At 47.6% G+C, this 20,204-nt stretch overlaps 1 protein-coding gene across 1 annotated transcript in view; it reads right to left on the bottom strand.

Annotated features, from left to right (window-relative positions):
• Positions 1-20,204, bottom strand: part of ADAMTS10 (ADAM metallopeptidase with thrombospondin type 1 motif 10) — an 80,146-nt gene that overhangs the window by 30,518 nt on the left and 29,424 nt on the right. The window contains 8 exon segments of the mRNA XM_030966749.1: positions 1,501-1,642; positions 4,229-4,375; positions 6,024-6,129; positions 8,176-8,219; positions 11,901-12,046; positions 13,103-13,186; positions 16,651-16,868; positions 19,307-19,466. Of these exon segments, the coding sequence (XP_030822609.1) occupies positions 1,501-1,642; positions 4,229-4,375; positions 6,024-6,129; positions 8,176-8,219; positions 11,901-12,046; positions 13,103-13,186; positions 16,651-16,868; positions 19,307-19,466 (1,047 nt within the window).

Genomic DNA, 20,204 nt, shown 5'->3' on the forward strand with positions numbered 1-20,204 from the left:
GAGAATTTAATTAAATTATATCTATTTTAAAAATTACAAATAATGAACTTCACTTTCTAACCTAGTAAGAGGGGACTGTAACATCAAATCTCCTAAAACTTTAACATTTAAAGCTCAAAAAAGCCCTTCTGGCTGTGCAGGTTCCCTGGGCTCAGGTGGCAGAGGTGACTCCAGCCAGCCCATGCCACTCTCCTTGCTAATCCCACTGTCCTTATCTGTGTTGGGGTTTTTCACAAACAGGATGGGACTGCTGGGATAAAATAAATAAATAAAACTTCCTGGAGCTTTATTGTGGCATAAGATAAGATGGTGAAGGGTTTATAATGAAACTTCCACAGACACAGGAGGGTTTGATCTGCAGCCTTGGAAGAAACTTGGACTGATGTAAAAATAAAATATACAGGTATTAAGCAGAAAAATAATAAAATTAAGTTCCTATAGTTGTAAGTAAGAATATGCTTTAGGTGAGAAATTGTATTGATAAGATGGTGAAGGTTTATAATGTAGGAAACTGTATTGGTAAGACAGTGAAGGGTTTATGATGTAGGAAACTGTATTGATAATATGGTGAAGGGTTTATAATGAAATTTCCACAGACATGGGAGAGTTCAATCTGCAGCCTTGGAAAAAGCTTGCATTGATGTAAAAATACAATACACAGACATTAGGCAGAAAAATCCTTAACTTATGTTCCTAAAGTTTTAAGTAAGAATATGGTTTAAGTGAGAAACTGTACTGATAAGATGGTGAAGGGTTTATAATGTAGGAAACTACTGATAATATGGTGAAATGTTTATAATGTAGGAAACTGTATTGATAATGTGGTGAAGGGTTTATGATGTAGGAAACTTCATTAATAAGATGGTGAAGGGTTTATAATGTAGGAAACTGTATTGATAAGATGGTGAAATGTTTATAATGCAGAAAACTGTATTGATAAGATGGTGAATGGTTTATGATGTAGGAAACTGTATTGATAAGATGGTGAAGGGTTTATAATGTAGGAAACTATTGATAAGATGGTGAAGGGTTTATAATGTAGGAAACTGTATTGATAAGATGCAGAAGGGTGTACAGAGGTGTGGTTGTATAGAATAAGCTAAGAGTTTGGAAGTTATAATAGAAGCATATGTGTGCAAGTGAGACAGAAGCCATTGGACAAAAGTATCCACAGTGCAGGAGAAGTAAAGGTGATAGGTTAGAAAAGCAAAATAAGTTCTGTGGCAACCGTCTATTGGTTTAGAAAGTTATATATTCTCTTGTAATGAAGAACTACTTATAGCTATGGGTGACTGCTTGCTGCTCTAAAATCTCACAGCCTCTGAGCCTGATGTTTATCTGAGCAATAAATCGTTCTTAGCTTGAAAATAACCAAATCCCCTCATTTCTAAGGGTGACAATAACAGATGTGGGCAGCAGGGACAGCCCCACAGACCTCTCCTTGCCCCATACCCCCTCCCACAGCCCTGGAACCGATAGTAAAGCAGGAAGGCTCTCTACCCCGTATTTACACTGGCGGGATTTGACTCCGTACTGGAAGCGGCACTGCTCGTCGGCATCGTAGGCCTGGCCCGGGGCCACCGTGGGGTAGATGAAATCCTGCTTGGGAGGAGCGTTGTTCAGGCACAATCCCATCCCCGAGCTGGAAACACAGAGAGACAATCAGAGCTGAGAAAGGTGAGGGGAGAGAGAGAACCTGAGCTGGGGGATCAGCAGGTGTCACTCCCGGCTTTGCTAGGCTGAGCTTTGTCGCAGACATATTTTATGAAAAATCCTTTCCTTAGGATTTTTCCTCCTGAGAAGCTGAGAGGCCTCAGGAACAAAATGTAAACAATGGTTATCTGCTGCTGTGGAATGCAACAGGTGGATCTGTGATTGGCCCATGTTGGATGTTTCTAATTAATGGCCAATCACAGCCCAGCTGGCTTGGACAGAGAGCCGAGCCACAAACCTTTGTTGTCATTCCTTTCTATCCTTAGCTTAGCTAGCTTTCTGGTGAAACCTTTTCTTCTATTCTTTTAGTATAGTTTCAATGTAATATATATCATAAAATAATAAATCAAGCCTTCTGAAACATGGAGTCAGCTCCTCGTCTCTTCCCTCATCCAAGAAGCCCTGTGAACATCGTCACAGAGCTTGGCTGCTTGAGGGGATAAATCTGGGTCTGCTCTGGGTGAGGGAAAGTGCTCTGAAATCCTTCCCAGCTTGGGAAGCACATCCTGGTTCTGAGGTAACTTTGGAAGTGTTGATCTGAGGGTTCATAGAAACCTGGAATATCCTGAGCTGGAAGGGATCCCACAGGGATGATCTCCACTTACAGAAAATGATCAGAGCACTTAAAATTCCCAGATGGCATCATCACTGGGCAGAGGTGGACAGAGGAGCCCAACTGAATATCCTGAGCTGGGAGGGACCCTCAGTGATGATCAGTGCAGCCCTGTCCCTGCACAGCCACCCCAACAACCCCACCCTGAGCACCCCTGGGAGCTCCTGGAGCTCTGGCAGCCTTGGCACCATTCCCTGGGGAGCCTGGGCAGTGCCCAGCAGCCTCGGGGGGAAGAACCTTGCCCTGAGCTCCATGCCAAGGCCTGGCCCAGCTCCAGCCATTCTGCAGGCTGTTGCCAGCCCCAGGCTGTCCCCGTGGTGAGAGCAGACAGGTGTACCCAGGCAGGTGTGCCCAGCACCCTCAGGTGGGCACTGGGTGGGCAGAGAGGCAGCTCCCCCACCCAGCTGTGATCCCCCAGCCCTCCTCTCCAAGCCAAACCTCCTGCTTGCCAGAGCTTTGTAGGAACATCCAAATTTAGCCAGAAATGCCTTTCCACCCCTTTCCTCACTGCTCTCTGAGCTCCCCCTAAATCAAAGCCACTGTCATCACCCCCAGCCCCAAATCCTGCTCCCAGCACATCCCACTGGAGGCTCCTGGAGCTGGGGGGGCCAGCACGGAGCACGAGGAGCAGGGATGTGTAGCAGGCACAGGCCCCCTGGCATGAAGAAGCCTAAAATAGGAACTGCCAAGTCATGGTGAATGGGCTAGAAGCCCCTATTCTGCCTCTGGACCCTTACTTATCTCTCTGTAACCCTATAGGTCACTTTCCTTTAACCTTTGCCATTAGACAATTTCTGATCCCCCTATACCCTATATAAAGAGCTACTACCCTGGAGGACTCGAGACCCTAGCAAAAAAGCTCAAAAATCTTAGCACAAAGTTAAAGATGCCTGTGCCTTTGATTTTAACTCATAAAAAACAATTACCAACTTTGTACAAAAAGTTACAAGCCACAGAAATTTGAATAAAATGGTAGTGAATTTATCACAAAGTAAAAAAGTAAAATTTTGAGGTTTTTAAAAATGAAAGTTCAAAAAGCAAAATAGAAGAATCTGTGTCCTGTCTTTCTCGTTCTTCTTCTTGTCCTCCATCTTCTGCTGTAACAGTAACACTTTTAAATTAGTTCACAGCAGAAACAAACTGTCTAACATAAGTGATAAATATTAGAAAATTATTGTAAATAAAGTTTATTTGGCGGATTCCTTAGTTTAAAGGTGGATTCCTTACTCCAGGAAGTCCCCCACTCCTCCTCTGGGGGACTGATCTATTTGTGAAGCTTCTGGACGTGGGAATAATAAATAAATAAAAATAAATTTAAAAATATATTTTATATATATAATAAATAATATAATAAATAAATAAAGCTATCCCAGCCACATTATAAATGGGTTCAACAGGAAGGAAAAACACGGGAAAGTGTAAAGGAAGGAAAGAATGTGACTGTGGGAGACAAGACAGAAGGTTCTGGGTGGGGTTTGAGGCTTTGCTTTGGCTTTACCCCCTCCTCACCAGAGACTGGGGGAGGCTGGAGGGAGGGCAGGGATGGGGTGGACTCCTTACTCCAGGGGTGGATTCCTTACTCCAGGAATTCCCCCCTCCTCCTCTGGGGGACTGATCTATTTGTGAAGTTTCTGGATGTGGGAATACTAAATAAATTTTAAAAAATTATATGTATCATAAATGATATAATATAATAAATAAAACTCTCCCAGGCACCACAGAAATGTTTTTAGATGTTCAATAGGCAGGAAAAACACGGGAAAATCTAAAGGAAGGAAAGAGACTCTGGGAGACAAGACAGAAGGTTCTGGGTGGGGTTTGGGGCTTTGCTTTGGCTTTACTCCCTCCTGACCAGAGACTGGGGGAGGCTGGGGGGAGGGCAGGGAGGGGTGGATTCCTTACTCCAGGAAGCTGGTGATGTAATCCCTGCTGCAGGTGGACCACACGAAGGGGTTGGTCTTCATGGTGATGTGGGCAGCCATCAGCTTGGCCGTCTCCTGCCCCCGCGAGCCGCAGCTGTTGCCGACCCCGTCGTGGTTCATGCCAAACCTGGAGAGCACCACAGCACACCGACTTGGGAAAAAATTACTTCCTCCTTCATTTGTTAAAAAAACTACTCAAACTAATATTTTATATAATTTAACAACAGCTCTCAAGAACATTCACATGGTTTTAAGTAAAGAATTTTTTTCAATTGTTTAAATTCTTAGTGTTGGATCATTGATGTGTCTTATGACTGATAGTCTAATGACAAACCCAACTTCCTTTATGAAACGGGTGTTTCTCAATAAGGAAATAAAGTTTGCAGATTTTTTTTCCCCTAAGCCCCAGTTATTGGGAAAATTCATCCAGCTGGGGTTGGACACTCCTGGATGGTCCACAGGAAGGGTTTTCAGCCTGTGAAAAGCACCTTCACTCTGCTGTGAAAATTTAAGAAGTTTAGTAAAGGACAATAGGAGACAAGGACCATAGAACAAAGGTTATTACTTGAGTTATAAAGGTTATTACTCAGCCAAGAACACCCTGTTATCTTCGGGGATACCCCTCAAATACCTTCTCCATTGCATCAGCCCTTTGCATATTCATAGACCCTTATGCACAGTAAACTTTTCCCCAAACCAGTTTACATGTTCCAAGAACTCTTTAGCATGGTTCCTACTTGGTTCCACCTTTTTAGAGCATGAACATTCCTTGGGTGTGGCTTTAGTCCTTTTTATCACCTCCAGTTTTTGTTCCTCACTGCCTTCAGTCAGTGAGTGCTGATGGCTGGCAGATCTGTACAGGTGTCCTCATTGTATTTTTATTAGATGTTATCCATCCAAGCGGGCATTTTAACACAAGCATATTTGTATCAGCTATTTCACTAAGCTTAATTAACAACAGAAACAAAAACTGTATCTTTATAACAAAGTTACTTCAACATCATACGTATAGAATCCATTTTAATATTTATGAAAAGGCAATATTATATAATATCTAATATATTATACAATATTGGATATATTATATAATATGTATGATATTATATTATAGTATATACGATAAAATATTGGATATATAATATAATATAATATAATATAATATAATATAATATAATTATAAAATATATAATACAATATAACTATATATATAACATAGTTATATTATATAGTATATAAAATATATAAAAATTATAGATACTATAATATACAATTATTAATAATGATATAATATATTATATAATATGTATTATATTATATTATATTATATTATATTATATTATATTATATTATATTATATTATATTATATTATATTATATTATATTATATTATATTATATTATATTATATTATATTATATATTGGATATATTATATAACATATAATATGTTATATAATATATAATATAAAATATAATATATAATATATAATATAAAATATAATATATAATATATTATAATATATTATAATATATTATTATAATCTATATAGTATAATTATATATATAATATAGTATATATTATATATTTCTAGAATATATTAAAATATACATAATCTATAATATGTAATAATTGATAATTATATATTATATAATGTTGGATATATAATATTGTATATATATATATAATTATCTATTATAGATTATAGATTATATGTGTTTATAACAAGCCCCTGGTGGCAGGGCCAGAGCAGCAGGAGCTGCGGGGTGCTGCACTCACGTGTGGCCGATCTCGTGGGCGATGGTGAAGGCCGTGGCCAGCCCGATGTCCTCGTTGATGCTGCAGCTCCTCTCCCGCTCACACATCCCCCCCACGGGGGCCAGGCCTGGGGAGGGGACAGAGCTGTCACACAAGGCCACCTCAGCGTGGCTGAGGGGGTGTTTGGGGCTGCCTGATGTGCTGCATGCTCTGCAGCACTGAGCTGTTGTGGCTGCAGCTCTCTTCACTGCAGCAGGCACTACTTTCCCAAGGATTTTCCCTGGGGAAGGCAGTGAGAAGCTCAGAGAAGAGAAGAGAACAATTCTTATCGCTGCTTTCTGCTCCTGTTGTTTGGCACACGTGGAATGTGTTATGGAGATTGTTCACCCAAAGTGATTTGCTAATTGGACACCAGTGAAGGTTGTTTTGATTCCTTAACCAATTGGACCCACTGTCTGGAGACAGTCACTGGTTTTTCTCTAGTATTCTTTGGTGTAGTATCTCTTTAGTATGTAATTTAGTATAGTATTAGTGTAATATAGTATAGCTTAATAAAGCAATTGTTCAGCTTTCTGAAGCAATTGGAGTCAATGAACATTATTCCTCAGCTGGGGATCACCTGTTTCTACTCTAAGCAGTTCCTTCTCACCATTGCCCTGAGCTTTGGGATGGACTCATGGCTCTTACAGGACTCACTCAGCACTGATGGTAAATTAACAGTGACAGGCTGAGAAATGCTAAAAATCCTCTGAATTTCATGTCCAAATGGTGCAAAGGAGAGCAGTCCTTGGGACAGCCCTGGTGGGGGAATCTCAGATGGACTGAACCAGCTCTGGGGCATCCAAACCTGGCCAGGGAGAGCTGAGCCAGCCAGGATCCAACCTTAGTTCTGCCTGGCACCCACCAGGAATCCAGCATGGCTCATTTGGAGGACTGGGTGATGCTGAAATTCCCCCTGAATTGTGACAGCAAATTCCCTCTGCACAAACTGTGCCCCTGCCCCAGGCCAGGAGAGGGCCTGGCTGTGCCAGGGGAATGATTTGAGCCATCCCAGCACCTCCAGCCTCAGGCCAGAGATCCACCAGCTCTCCCCGCAGTGATGCAGAGCAGGAATCCCTCCCTGCCTGCCCAGTCCAGACCAGGACGAGACAAAGGAGGAGCTGCAGCCAGACAGGGCTGCAGGGTCTGGCTGTGACAATAAAAACTGCTTTGCAGTCACCACAAAACTGTTGAATTTCTCCCTGCTCAGCCAGGAACTCCAGCAGGCCATGGACAAACCCTAAAAATGTGAGTGGTTCTTAATCAGCAGGCTGGAGCTGGAGCTGGAGCTGGAGGAGTTCCAGGGTCCAGTCAAGCTCAGGGCTTCTGGTTTAGTGCTCACAGAAGGGACAGGAGGCTGGAAAGGACTGGCCTGGGGCTGGGGCAGGAGCTGCAACTTCACTGGGAAGGGATGGAATGGGTGGGAAAGGATGGCACAGGTGGGAAATGGATGGTACAGGTGGGAAAAGGGAATGGCACAGGTGGGAATAGATGGAAAATGTGGGAAAGGGATGACACAGGTGGGAAAGAGAATGGCACAGCTGGAAAGGGAATAGAACAGCTGAAAAGGGATGGCACAGGTGGGAATGGGGTGGAGCAGGTGGAAAGGGGAATGGAGCAGGTGGGATTGGGATGGCACAGGCGGAAAGGGGAATGCACTGCTGGAAAGGGGAATGGAACAGATGGAAAGGGGAATGGAACAGGTAGAAAGGGATGGAACAGGTGGGAAAGGGAATGGCACAGGTGGAAAGGATGGGCACAATAAAATCACAGGTAAGGATGGCATAGGTGAACAGTTGGGATGGGGATGGCACAGCTGGAAAGGGGATAGCACAGCTGGGAAGGGGAACGGAACAGTTGGGAAAGGGGGTGGCACAGGTGGGAAAGGGGGTGGCACAGGTGGCATGGGGATGGAACAGCTGGGAAAGGGAATGGAATAGCTGGGATGGGGATGGCATAGCTGGAAAGGGAATGACACAGATGGGAAAGGGGAATTGAAGAGCTGGGATGGCACAGCTGAAAAGGGTGTGGCACAGCTGAAAGGGGATGGCACTGGCACAGCCCACCCTCATCACGCTCCCAAAGTTCTGTGTGCTGCTGGGGGCTGCTCAGGGGGTGTCACATTTCCACTCACCCAGGGTGCCACAGGGCTTGTTCTTGTAGATGCAAATGTCGTACCTGCAAAGGGGAGAAGGCGGCGTTAAGGACATTTCTGGTTTTGGGGGTTGTCATTTTGCCCATGTGTTCACATCCAAACCACTCCAAACCAGCCCATGAAATATTCTGGGATGGAAATACCAATGGTGACAGGTAGGACAACACTCACTTTGCCCAGGCTGAGATTCACTGAGGGTTTTAATGACATTTCCTGTCTTTTAACTCTGAGGCACGGCTGAGCCAGAGGTTTGGTTTTGATGAAATGTGGTGGTAGAACATGAGCAGGGAAGGGAATGGAGCTGGGGAAGGGTCTGGAGCACCAGGAGAGGCTGAGGAAGCTGGGAAGGGGCTCAGCCTGGAGAAAAGGAGGCTCAGGGCGGACCTTGTGGCTCTGCACAGCTCCTGACAGGAGGGGACAGCCCAGGGGTCGGGCTCTGCTCGCAGGGAACAGGGACAGGAGAGAAAAGAGCATCAAGCTGTGCCAGGGGAGGTTTAGATCACATTTTAGGGAAAATTTCTTCATGGAAAGGATTGTCAGGCATTGGAATGGGCTGCCCAGGGCAGTGGTGGAGCTGCCACTCCCAGAGGTGTTAAAACCATGAGCAGATGTGGCACTTCAGGATGTGGTTTAGTGGGCAAGGAGATTTGGTCAAAGGTTGGACTTGATGATCTTGGAGGCCTTTTCCAACCTTAATGATTCCATAAATCAGCAGGGACAAGGTTATTTCTTGTCCAAGGTTATGCCAGGGCTATTCCAGACCTGGAGCTCTTTGGGTTTGGGTGGGTCCAAACCCAGCACTCCTGGGAGGCATCAGGCACAGGGGGGAGAGGACAGGGCCAACCTCTGCTCTGTCAGCTCAGGTCTCTTGCAGGAAATTGCATCAATCAAACAGAGAAACACAGAATCCCAGCATGGTTTGAGTTGGAAAAGACTTTAAAATAATTTCATCCCACCCCCTGCCATGGCAGGGACACCTTCCGCTACCCCAGGGTGCTCCAAGCCCCATCCAGCCTGGCCTTGGACGCTGCCAGGGATGGGGCATATGAAATTCTGATTAAAAACAAAATAAAAATAAAGAAAACATTTCAGTTTGAAAACATGTTCCATTTCAAATCCCACTGTGGTTTCATGAAAATGCTCAAGTGATTTTTTTTCCCCAGCTCTTTACTGAGAATTTTCCTAACAAATCCAATCTGGGTTGATTCAAGGTGACTCTTCCCTCTGCTCCTGCCCTCAACTTCCAGCCACTGCATGAAGGAATCCACTGTTTGTACCAGGAAAGGTAAAACAAGAAGAGCAAAAACCTCCTCCAGATGGAAACGCACCAACCTCAAAATGGGAAGAGGTGGCAGCTCCAAATGAGACCAGTTTGGGTTAGAGAGGGAATATTCTCATTTCCTTGCAAAGGTCAACATTTGGGGCTTGCAAATCTGGGCTGAAAGGGGCCAGGCCGAGAGCTGGGTAGGGTGGGGTCAGCTGGGGGACCAGGGGGCAGCTGGACTGGGCCACCCTGGAGCCAGGTTGGGGTTGCACCAAGGACTGTGACCCCAGAGTGGGTTTAGGGACACCGGCAGACTGAGGTTTGTGATAGAGGGGTTTAAGGACACCAATGGTAGAGGTAAAGGGACTCCAGAGAAGGTTTGGGGACACCCATGGGGTGGGGGTTGAGGACTGTGACCCCAGTGTGGGTTTGGGGACACCCATGGGGGTGAGACTTGAGGATTGTGACCCAGAGGAGGTTTGGGGACACCCATGGGGGTAAGACTTGAGGATTGTGACCCCAGAGGAGTTTGGGGACACCCACAGGGTGGGCAGGACTGAGAATTGTCACCCCAGTGTGGGTTTGGGGACATTCACAGGGTGAGGTTGAGGATTGTGACCCCAGAACAGGTTTGAGAACACCCACAGGGTGGGCAGGACTGAGGATTGTCACCCCAGTGTGGTTTGGGGACATTCACAGGGTGAGGGTTGAGTATTGTGACCCCAGAGTGGGTCTGGGGACACCCATGGGGTGAGGTTGAGGATTGTGACCCCAGAACAAGTTTGAGAACACCCACAGGGTGGGCAGGACCGAGGATTGTGACCCCAGAAGGTCTGAGACAGCCGTGGGGTGAGGTTTGCGGATTGTAATCCCAGAGCAGGTTTGGGGACCCTCACAGGGTGGGCAGGACCAAGGATTGTGACCCCAGAACGGGTTTGGGGACACCCACAGGGTAAAGGTTGAGGATTGTGACCCCAGAGCGGGTTTGGGGACACCAGGCAGGACCCCCTGGCACTGCTCCCCCCACTGATCCCCCCGGGATGAGGGTGGGCGGTGAGAAGTGGCAGCACACGAAGGGTTAAATGCGACACATTCCAGGGGATGGCTCCTGTCCCTTTGGCCCCTGGAAGCGCCCAAACCTCTCCTCTCCTCTCGGCAGGAAACCGAGCAGAGCGCAAAACATTTGTTGCTTTGTTTTGAGCCAATGCCTTTAAAGCCTTCGGAGGCTCTGCTTTGACACGTTCCTGCAGGAGGAAAAAAAGCCCCGAGCTCAGCAAGATCTTATCGGGACACCGGGAATTTATTGGGGCCGGGGCCGGATGCGCCGGGCGCTGTCCAGGCTCAGCAGCGGCTCCGGGCTGGCTCGAACATCTGGAGGGAGGACGGAGAGCCCGGAGCCGGCGTTTGCATCCCAAATGTGGGTAGGGAGGGTAGGAAAAAGCTGCAGCCCCCTCGGGAGGGGGAAAATCTGGGGCTGAGGGGCCCTTTTGTCGCTCCTCTCTGGGGTCTCATCAGGACCGTGCTGGAGCTGGGGCAGGAGAGCAGCACATGGAGAAAGGAAGCAGCTCCCACCTGGAGGCTCCCCTTGCCAGCACTTTCATTTCCTGACTTTCTTTCTCTGAAGGAGAGGGGGAAAGGCACAAAATAATGTTGGATTTGCCTTGGGTCTCTCCTGGAGTGTTTTGTCTCTGACCAAGCAGGGATTTGTGGGGATTGGAGAGACAATCCTGGACACAGCTGGCAGCACTTGGGGAGCTCAGCACTCCCTGTGCCCTCCATCCCTGCAGCATCCCGTGGCCTTCCAGCTGCTCTGCCATTCCTTCCACTGTTCCTGTCATCCTCTGTGTCCTCCTTCTGACCATCCATCCATCCATCCATCCATCCATCCATCCATCCATCCATCCACCCATCATCCATCCATCCATCCATCCATCCATCCATCCATCCATCCATCCATCCATCCATCCATCCATCCATCCATCCATCCATCCATCCATCCATCCATCCATCCATCCATCCATCCATCCATCATCCATCCATCCATCCATCCATCCATCCATCCATCCATCCATCCATCCATCCATCCATCATCCATCCATCCATCCATCCATCCATCCATCCATCCATCCATCCATCCATCCATCCATCCATCCATCCATCCTAGCAAAGACCAAGGGAAGACTGGAGGGTGACAACAAACTGGGATGGAGATTGATAACAAAAGTGAAGGTAGAGATTGATAACAAACTGGAGTGGAGATTGATAAGCTGAACTGGAGGGCGATAACAATCTGAACTGCAATAATCTGCACCCACTGAGAGTCAGGAAGCCTTGGATGAGCTTGGAGCCCAGGACAGCTGCCACACCAGGGGACAGCTGGCACCCCCAGGGGACAGTTGGCACCCCCGGGGACAGTGCCACCCCAGGGCACAGGGCTCACCGGGTGATGAGCACAGCGGTGTCATGGTTGGCGATGCCGTTCTCCGGGATGGCGTTCCCGTTGCCGTTCCTGTTCACGATGGATTTCTGCCACTTGCAGAAGCTGTCCAGGGATTTCCCGGCGTGGTGGTTGATCTCCAGCGTGGGCTGGAATGGAAGCAATGGCAGAGTGTGTTCCCAGGGAAGCTCTGGGGGGAAGGCACTGCCCATTCCGTGCCAGCAGAGCGCTGACACCATTGCAAACACTCCCAATTCCTCATGGAGGCCATGGGAAAGCAGGAAAAGTGGGACTTTGTCGAGTCTTAACTTCTTATTGCCAGGGTCAGGATTAAATCATGGGATGGTATTTCTTGTTTGGACTCAGATGTTTATTAGTTTAGTGTATTAGACAAAGATGTTTATTGGTTTAGTGTATTAGACTATGTCATTACCTAAATTATTTTTACTTTTAACCCAATAACCAACCATCCGTGGCTCATAATGTGGACTTTTTTATCCAATTACACAAAACCACCCAAACCCATGGAGAAGAAGGAGGAGGAGAAGGAGAAGGAGAAGGAGAAGGAGAAGGAGAAGGAGAAGGAGAAGAAGAAGAAGAAGAAGAAGAAGAAGAAGAAGAAGGAGAAGGAGAAGGAGAAGGAGAAGGAGAAGGAGAAGGAGAAGGAGAAGGAGAAGGAGAAGGAGAAGGAGAAGGAGAAGGAGAAGGAGAAGGAGAGAGAAGGAGAAGGAGAAGGAGAAGGAGAAGGAGAAGGAGAAGGAGAAGCAGAAGAAGAAGAAGAAGAAGCAGAAGAAGAAGAAGAAGAAGAAGAAGAAGAAGAAGAAGAAGAAGAAGAAGAAGAAGAAGAAGAAGAAGAAGAAGAAGACACACCCACAATCCCAGTTCTATCATTCCATTTTGGAAGCTTCTCCACAGCCTCAGGTCAATGCAGTGTTCTCTTGGGGGTCTGTGCCTGTCATCACAGAAAGTCTGAAATTCTCAGCAGCCTGGATTCCAACATCACTTTAGGAGGACTAAAGCTGCTTAAACCTCCCTAAAGTCACCTGATCATGGAAAAATTCAGATTCCCAGAGGTCTGCTCAGTCCTCAGGGGGCATTGGGAGGATGTGCACTGGGGGGAATTCCTGGGCGTGACATCCAGGGGGGACACAGAGCTCCTGAAGGGAAGTGCAGCCACAGGACAGGCTCAGCAAAGCCCAGCTTACCTGATCCTCGGTGAGCAGGATCAGCCGGGTGACCAGGATATTGACAATATTGCCCAGACTCGAGTCCTGGAAAAGTTTGGCAACCTGACCTCCAAGAAACAAGAAAAGAGGAGTCTTAAAAATGAGCTCTGTGGCCAGGCGAGCTGGGGAGGGCTGGGCACTGCTGTGGGGAAGTCTGAGCCCACATTTTGTGGGAAGCAGGGATAGGAATGGGACCCCGAACCACCACTTGAGCAGCAGAATCCCCTAAACCACAATCAGGGCTCTCTGTCCCAGAGCAGCGAAGCCAAAATCCCTCAGCCCAGGTGGGGCAGCCCCCACTGCTGGCATTTCCAAAATCCCTGTTATAAATAAAAAATCTGCCAATGTAATCCCCGGTCGTTCTCGTTAATTGCTCCTTTTGTATCAGTAAGGCCCTGCCTGGGGCTAAGTTGTCCTTCTCCCCGGAAGGTGAGAGGAGGGGTCATGGAGGGGGCACCAGAGAGAATGCAAAATAGCCTCGAGACCAGCATGCCATGGGAAGCAACCCCACCAAACTTACCGAAAAGACCCCAAAACCAACGAGACAATACAGAATGAAGAGATCAGAGTAATGTCTAGACGTGAGGAACAGAGTGCCGAGCCTGCAGAGGTGCTGAAAACCTTTGTTACCCCTCACCCTGAGCAAACACCTCAGCTGGAACCAGGACCCAAGCCTGGAAACTTCAAAAGTTAAAAAGCATGGGGTATGAATCCGCTGGTTTTGTGAGGACTGGATCCCCAATTCTGTCATTTAGCGGGCAAAGCTGCACATTATTTCTTCTCCAAATTGCCCTGGGAGTGTCGACGGAGACTTAGGATCCGTCAAACCTCCCAAGTTTAATCTGATCACTTCTAATAAAGGCGTTGAAAAAGAGAAAAAGTCTCCTGCCCTGTTGCAGACATCTTTTTATTAAAAATCTTTCCTTAAGATTTTTTCCTCCTGAGAAGTTGAGAGGCCTGAGGAACAAAATGTAGACACTGATTATGTGCTGCTGTGGAATGCAACGGGTGGATGTGTGATTGGTCTCATGTGGTTGTTTCTAATTAATGGCCAATCACAGCAGAGCTGACTCGGACAGAGAGTCTGAGGCAGCTGCCTTTGTTATCATTCTTTTCCTTTCTATTCTTAGCTTAGCTAGCCTTCTGAGATGAAACCTTTCCTTCTATTCCTTAGTATAGTTTTAATGTAATATATATCCTAAAACAATAAATCAAGCCTTCTGAACATAGAGTCAACATTCTCGTCTCTTCCCTCACCTGAAAACCCCTGTGAACACCGTCACCCTGTTTATTTCAGGGCAGCCCCCACTGCTGGCATTTCCAAAATCCCCAAAAATCCCCACTGCAGCCCCGGGGCTGGAGCTTTGCTGAGGGGAGGGCACAGCATCCCTCGGGGAGGATCGGGAAGGCCACAGCATCCCCCAGGAATGTTTCGGAGCAGATGAAACCGGGATTGTTTGAAAAATCTGGCAGTCGGGGCTTTAGAAATGCAAAGTGTGGAAAGCGATCCTGCGGAGGACGGGACAAAGAGCCATCACAGAGGGGCTTTCAGAGGGTTGATGGATCACTTCCAAACCCATCTCACCTCACAGGAGGATCCAGCACGGCCAATTCAGGCTGGTAATGCATCCAGCCTGGTACCCTGCCGCCAGCAGAGCCCCACACCAGAACCAGAGCTCGGGGGTTTCTGAGCCCCTCTCTCTGCTCAGCCCCCAAGCGTGAGAGCTGCCTGTCCTTCTGCTTTCCCATGTGGTTCTCAGCTTGCCTGGCTGCATTTGCAATGCTAATTTCAGCTGAGAGATGCTGCTCTAAGAAAGGCTTTTGTTCTCCCAGCCCGGGGTCAGACAGGCCAGAGTTTATCTCTGCAGGCTCCGGGGTCCCACCGGGGTCCCACTGCTCAGCAGCAGCAGCCTGGCAGGATTTTGGACCCCAAAACCTTGCTCTGAGACAGGGGAGAAGCCAATGCCAGCCTGGCAGGATTTTGGACCCCAAAACCTTTGTGAAAAATGCATGCATTTTATGATTGGCTTTTCGCAAATATTAAGATGAATATTATATGCGTTGTGTTAGAAAGTGATGCTGTATTAATTCTCTTAAGTAGTGTGTTAAATATAGTTTTAGGTTATAAAAAATGTTAAAATAGAAACTGTGCTGTGTAGGATACTTTTTTTTAAAGAAAGGACTCGCAGTGAGATAGCAGCCACAGGACACCTGAATCTTTCAGAGAAAGAGAATTTATTGCTCCATTATCAAAAGAAACGAACTTCTTCCCACCTTGCTCAGTTAGGATAAGGAGGAAGAAGTTGACACTGACCAGACAGAATCCTGTATTTGAATGGAATTGATGCATCATGTATGAGGTGTATGAATATGCAACAGGTTATTGCTCTTAAGGGTTAATCCTTTGTTAACTGTGCCCTTTTTCGGGCTTATGCTGCCCAGAAAAAGGTACCCGGACATCTGTAACTCTTTGTTGTCTCATATTGTCCTAATTCAATTTGTCCAAATTATTATTACTCTAATTATATTACTATTTTTATAACCATTTAATTACTATTAAACTTTTAACATTTTAAAAATAACTGATTGGTGTTTTTCACACCTTGCTCTGAGCCAGGGGAGAAGCCACTGCCAGCCTGGAACAGATCCCATTTCCCCATCCTGCTTCATGCAGGAAAATCTCCTTTTCCCTTTCTCCTTTCGGGGTTGGGAGGAATGATGGATTTGTCTTTACAAACAAACTGTGGAGCTGCTGGTAGATAAAACCAGCACTGAGAGGTAAAAGAAACAATGGGAAGGATCCCACTGATTGATGAGTGGAAAAAGATATTGACCTTCACAAACAAACTGTAGGTTTGCTGATAAATGAAATTGGATATTGAAAGATGAAAGAAACAATGGGGGAAACCCCCTAAATTTCATAAGAATTAAAAATTAAAAAGGAGGGTTATACATTAGAGGGGAATCTTTGAGATCAGGTGTATTGGGAAGTCTGAACATCTCAAGTACCTCAGCCAATGGGGAAAACCCCCAAAATTCCATAAGAATTAAAAATTAAAAAGGAGGGTTATACATTTCAGGGGAATCTTTGGTATCAGGTGTATCAGGAAGTCTGAACCTCTCAAGTACCTCAGAAATGGGGGAAAACCCCTAAATTCTGTAAGAATTAAAAATTAAAAAGGAGGGTTATACATTAGAGGGGAATATTTGGTATAAGGTGTTCGGGGAAGTCTCAAGTACCTCAGAAATGGGGAAAGAGAGAAGGGAAATTGGGATAAAAAAGAGGATGCATCCTCCCAAAATCTGAGAGGCCCCATGGCCTGTCCCTTTATTCAAATAAAGTAAAAAAGACTCCTAAATTTGAGAGGCCCCATGGCCTCTCCCTTTAATCAAATAAAGGAAAAGGACTCCTCTGTCTCCTTTTCGGACATAAACTTCTGATGTTTGTGGATTAATTTTCCTGACAGGGTGATGAACAGGAGTTCTCCCCCAGCCCTCGAGGCTCCTGGTGTGGGTGTAACACTTACAATATTCATGATGGCCAGGATGTACTGCTCGATGTCCCTGCGGCCGTGGTAGCCCACCATCATCTTGTCAGCCACCACCAGGGTCTCCACGTAGCGCTCGGTGCTCACCGACCTCTTCAGGGGCAGCTGGCCCCGCTGGCTGTGGTTGCCCGAGGGCTTCAGGGGGGAGGGTTTCAGTGTCCGGAGCCACCAGTGCCTCCCCTTCCAGGGCTTCTCATCTGAGGAGGGAATGGGATGGTTGTGATGCCCTCGGGATGGTTGTGATGCCCTTCAGATGGTTGTGATGCCCTTGGGATGGTTGGGATATCCTTGGGATGGTTGTGATGCCTTCAGGATGGTTGTGATGCCCTTGGGATGGTTGTGATGCCTTTGGGATGGTTGTGATGCCCTCAGGATGGTTGTGATGCCCTCGGGATGGTTGTGATGCCCTTGGGGTGGTTGTGATGCCCTTGGCGTGGTTGGGATGCCCTTGGCGTGGTTGGGATGCCCTTGGGGTGGTTGGGATGCCCTCGGCATGGTTGTGATGCCCTTGGGATGGTTGGGATGCCCTCGGCATGGTTGTGATGCCCTTGGGATGGTTGGGATGCCCTTGGGAGGAGCTGCCGGCTCCCAGTACAAAGCCGCTCTGTCCCAGTTGCTCCCAGTCCCTCCCAGGTTAGGTTAGGTTTCCTAACCTGCTCTGAGGTTCATCACATCCAGTCATAGGGCAGACCTCAGGCAGCCCCAAAACCTCGGGCAGCCCCAAACCCTCCCAGCTCCTGCTCCTTTAGGGATCCAGGGGAGCTCCTGGGGGTGCTCAGGGCCCAGGAGGGCAGGGCAGGGCAGGACAGGACATGTCCAGCCACAGGGTGGCCTTGCTGGAGCTGTTGTGCTGTGGTTGTTCTAAACTTTGGCTCCTGCTGCACATCTCTGCTTTCCAAGAAGCAATTAGGAGAGGGCTGAATTATTTCTGGAAGCTGGGGAATGTGGCAAAGAGTCAGCAGGAGGGGAGCCTGCCTCCAAACTGGCTTTGAGAGATGGATGAGCAGGGCCAGGGAAGCACAGGGTGGCTCGGGGGACACTCAGAGAAGGTGACAGTGCCTCCTCATCTGGCCAAGTGTCACTGCTGGGGCAGTGAGGGATGGACACCCTCAAGTGACATCCAAACAGGGTGTCAGTCCCTCCCAGTCCCTCCCCCCCAGTCACTCCCAGTCCCTGGCAGGGTTTTTGACCCCAAAACCTTGCTCTGAGCCTGGAGAGAAGCCAGGAGCAGCCAGGGCCAGCCCTGCTCTGCTCCCACAAACTGATCCATGAAAATGCAGGGATGGCATCTCCCCTCAGCCCTACAGAGCCTCTCTGAAATGAGGGAGGGGCACCCTCTGGGCCTGCAGCATTTTGAGGAGATGGTGAAACTCTGCCTGTTCACAAGGGATTCCAGCCAGACTCTGGGACACACTGGTGGGAAGGGCAAGGACCAGGTGGTCTCATGGGGAGAGACCAGGGCTTGTATTTGTGGGTCCTTTTGGAGGTCAAAGCCCTGTAGGTGCAGCAATGGGGCTGATGTGCTGTTGAAGATTGTTTTCAATTGCCATCTGTATGGCAGATTACCTTTGTCAAGTGGGCAGTTTGCCTTATCTCTCTCTTTGAGTGACCACATTCACACCTCCCTCGGGAGGGGACATCTGCTGATAAGAGGCTGTTGAATGTCACTGCATGGCTGATAAGAACTACAGCATCCCATTGGGAGATGTGAGCCCAGAGGGAGGAGCCAAGCATTCCTATCCGGATATAATCTGGAGATTCTGGAACACCAGCACGGCTTCTCCACGGGATTTCCCAGAGGATCAGCAGCTGCCTCTCCTTCCACTGGATCTTCAGAGGAAGAATACATCCTTCTCTACAGACCCCCTTGCTCCAGCAGAACCACCCCTGACACTGCAGGAGGGCTGAGCCACAATTCCAGTGGGACTGCTGCCAGCACCCTGACCCACAGGGTGTCAGGTTGGGTTCTGACTCTGTCAGTGTTGTTCTAGTGTACTGCATTGTTTATTTTATCCTTTTATTTTTTCCTTTTCCTATTAAAGAACTGTTATTTCCTGCTCCCATATTTTTGCCTGAGAGCCCCTTAATTTAAAATTGATAGCAATTCGGAGGGGTGGGGAAGATTCACATTCTCCATTTCAGGGGAGGCTCCTGCCTTCCTTAGCAGACTCCTGTCCTTCCAAACCAAGACATGTGCTGTCACCATTGTCCCTAAACTTCCCCAGAGCCCCCTGTGAAGGGCCAGACCCCACATCCCCCCCTCCAAGGGCCTTTTCCACGTCAGCAGCAGAGTTATCCCAACATGGACACAAACCCCAAAGCCAAGGCTGTGCTGAGCACACGTGAGCTGTGATTTCCCAATCCTCTGCAAATTGGCCAAATCTGGGAGGATTCTTCTGAAGAAAAACAAGAGGTGTTTTTTTTTCCCCTCTCCCATTCCATGCTCTATTTACAAATTTTCAAGCCCTGCTGCGAGGAGGAGAGGACGGGATCTTCCCAAAGCCCAGACCACCAGAAACCCAAAAAGCAAAATCCAAGAAAATCTCAAATTCAGGAGATAAATTTGGTTCTTTGCCAGGATTTTCCCAGGGAGTTTTGGCCAGGATTTGAGGAGGAGGTGGTTGGGGGCACCTACCCATCACTCCACAGGCTGCATCCATGTGAGGGTACTGCAGAGACGAGCGCTTGTACACCACGTGGGGGCTGCCCTTGCCCTCTCCCCCTGTGCTGACGTTGGCTCCAGGGCTCAGGGGCTCGATGAAATATTCCTCCTCATCTGCCACGATCACCCCGTGCTGCAGGAGGGAACAGAGGGGGTGCAAGAGGTTTTACAGCCACTTCTGGGAGCCAGAGAGAAGTCTGAAAAGAGGATCCATGTTTGCCCCTGAAAGAATTTTCTACCAAGGTTGCTGACATAGAAAATAAGAAAGCAAGAAGGAGAAATAAGAGAAACTTGTGACTATTCCAATAAACATTTTGTCTCTCATCACCAATAAGTATAAAGTTATGAGCTTTGTAAGAATGTATAAAAAGCATGCCTGCTATAATAAAAACAGGTTTGAAGCCCTCTGAAAATGGAGTGTTGCTTTGTATTGTCTCCATCTCAGTTATGACAAGAGGGGAGGCAATACCAGAGGTGCACAGAGAACCTGGTGGCTTCTCATGGTGAGGTTTTTGCTGATTAACCCCGAATTTCTGGGGACTGACAAAAGCTGAGGAGGAATCCTGCACAAACACTGAACTACAGGAAGCCACAGAGCAGAGGAAAACCCAGCCAGATGGTGCTGGATGCCTTGGGACATCTGTGTTCACTAAAGTCCTCTGGAAATCACAGCCTTGCCTTGCTGAGTTACGAATGAGTTGTTTCCTATTCCACCCACTTGGACTCATCCCTGTGGGATCCCAAAACCCCCTTCAAACACAGCAGCACTCAGCTCTGAGCTCAGCCTCCCTAAAAAACCAAAAAAGCAGCTCAGGACCATCCCCAACAGCTGGGAATTGGAGCTGCAGAGAGGGGTAAATCCCCAGAGGCT

This window comes from Camarhynchus parvulus, chromosome 28 (assembly GCF_901933205.1).
Source record: "Camarhynchus parvulus chromosome 28, STF_HiC, whole genome shotgun sequence".
NCBI classification, from domain to species: domain Eukaryota; kingdom Metazoa; phylum Chordata; class Aves; order Passeriformes; family Thraupidae; genus Camarhynchus; species Camarhynchus parvulus.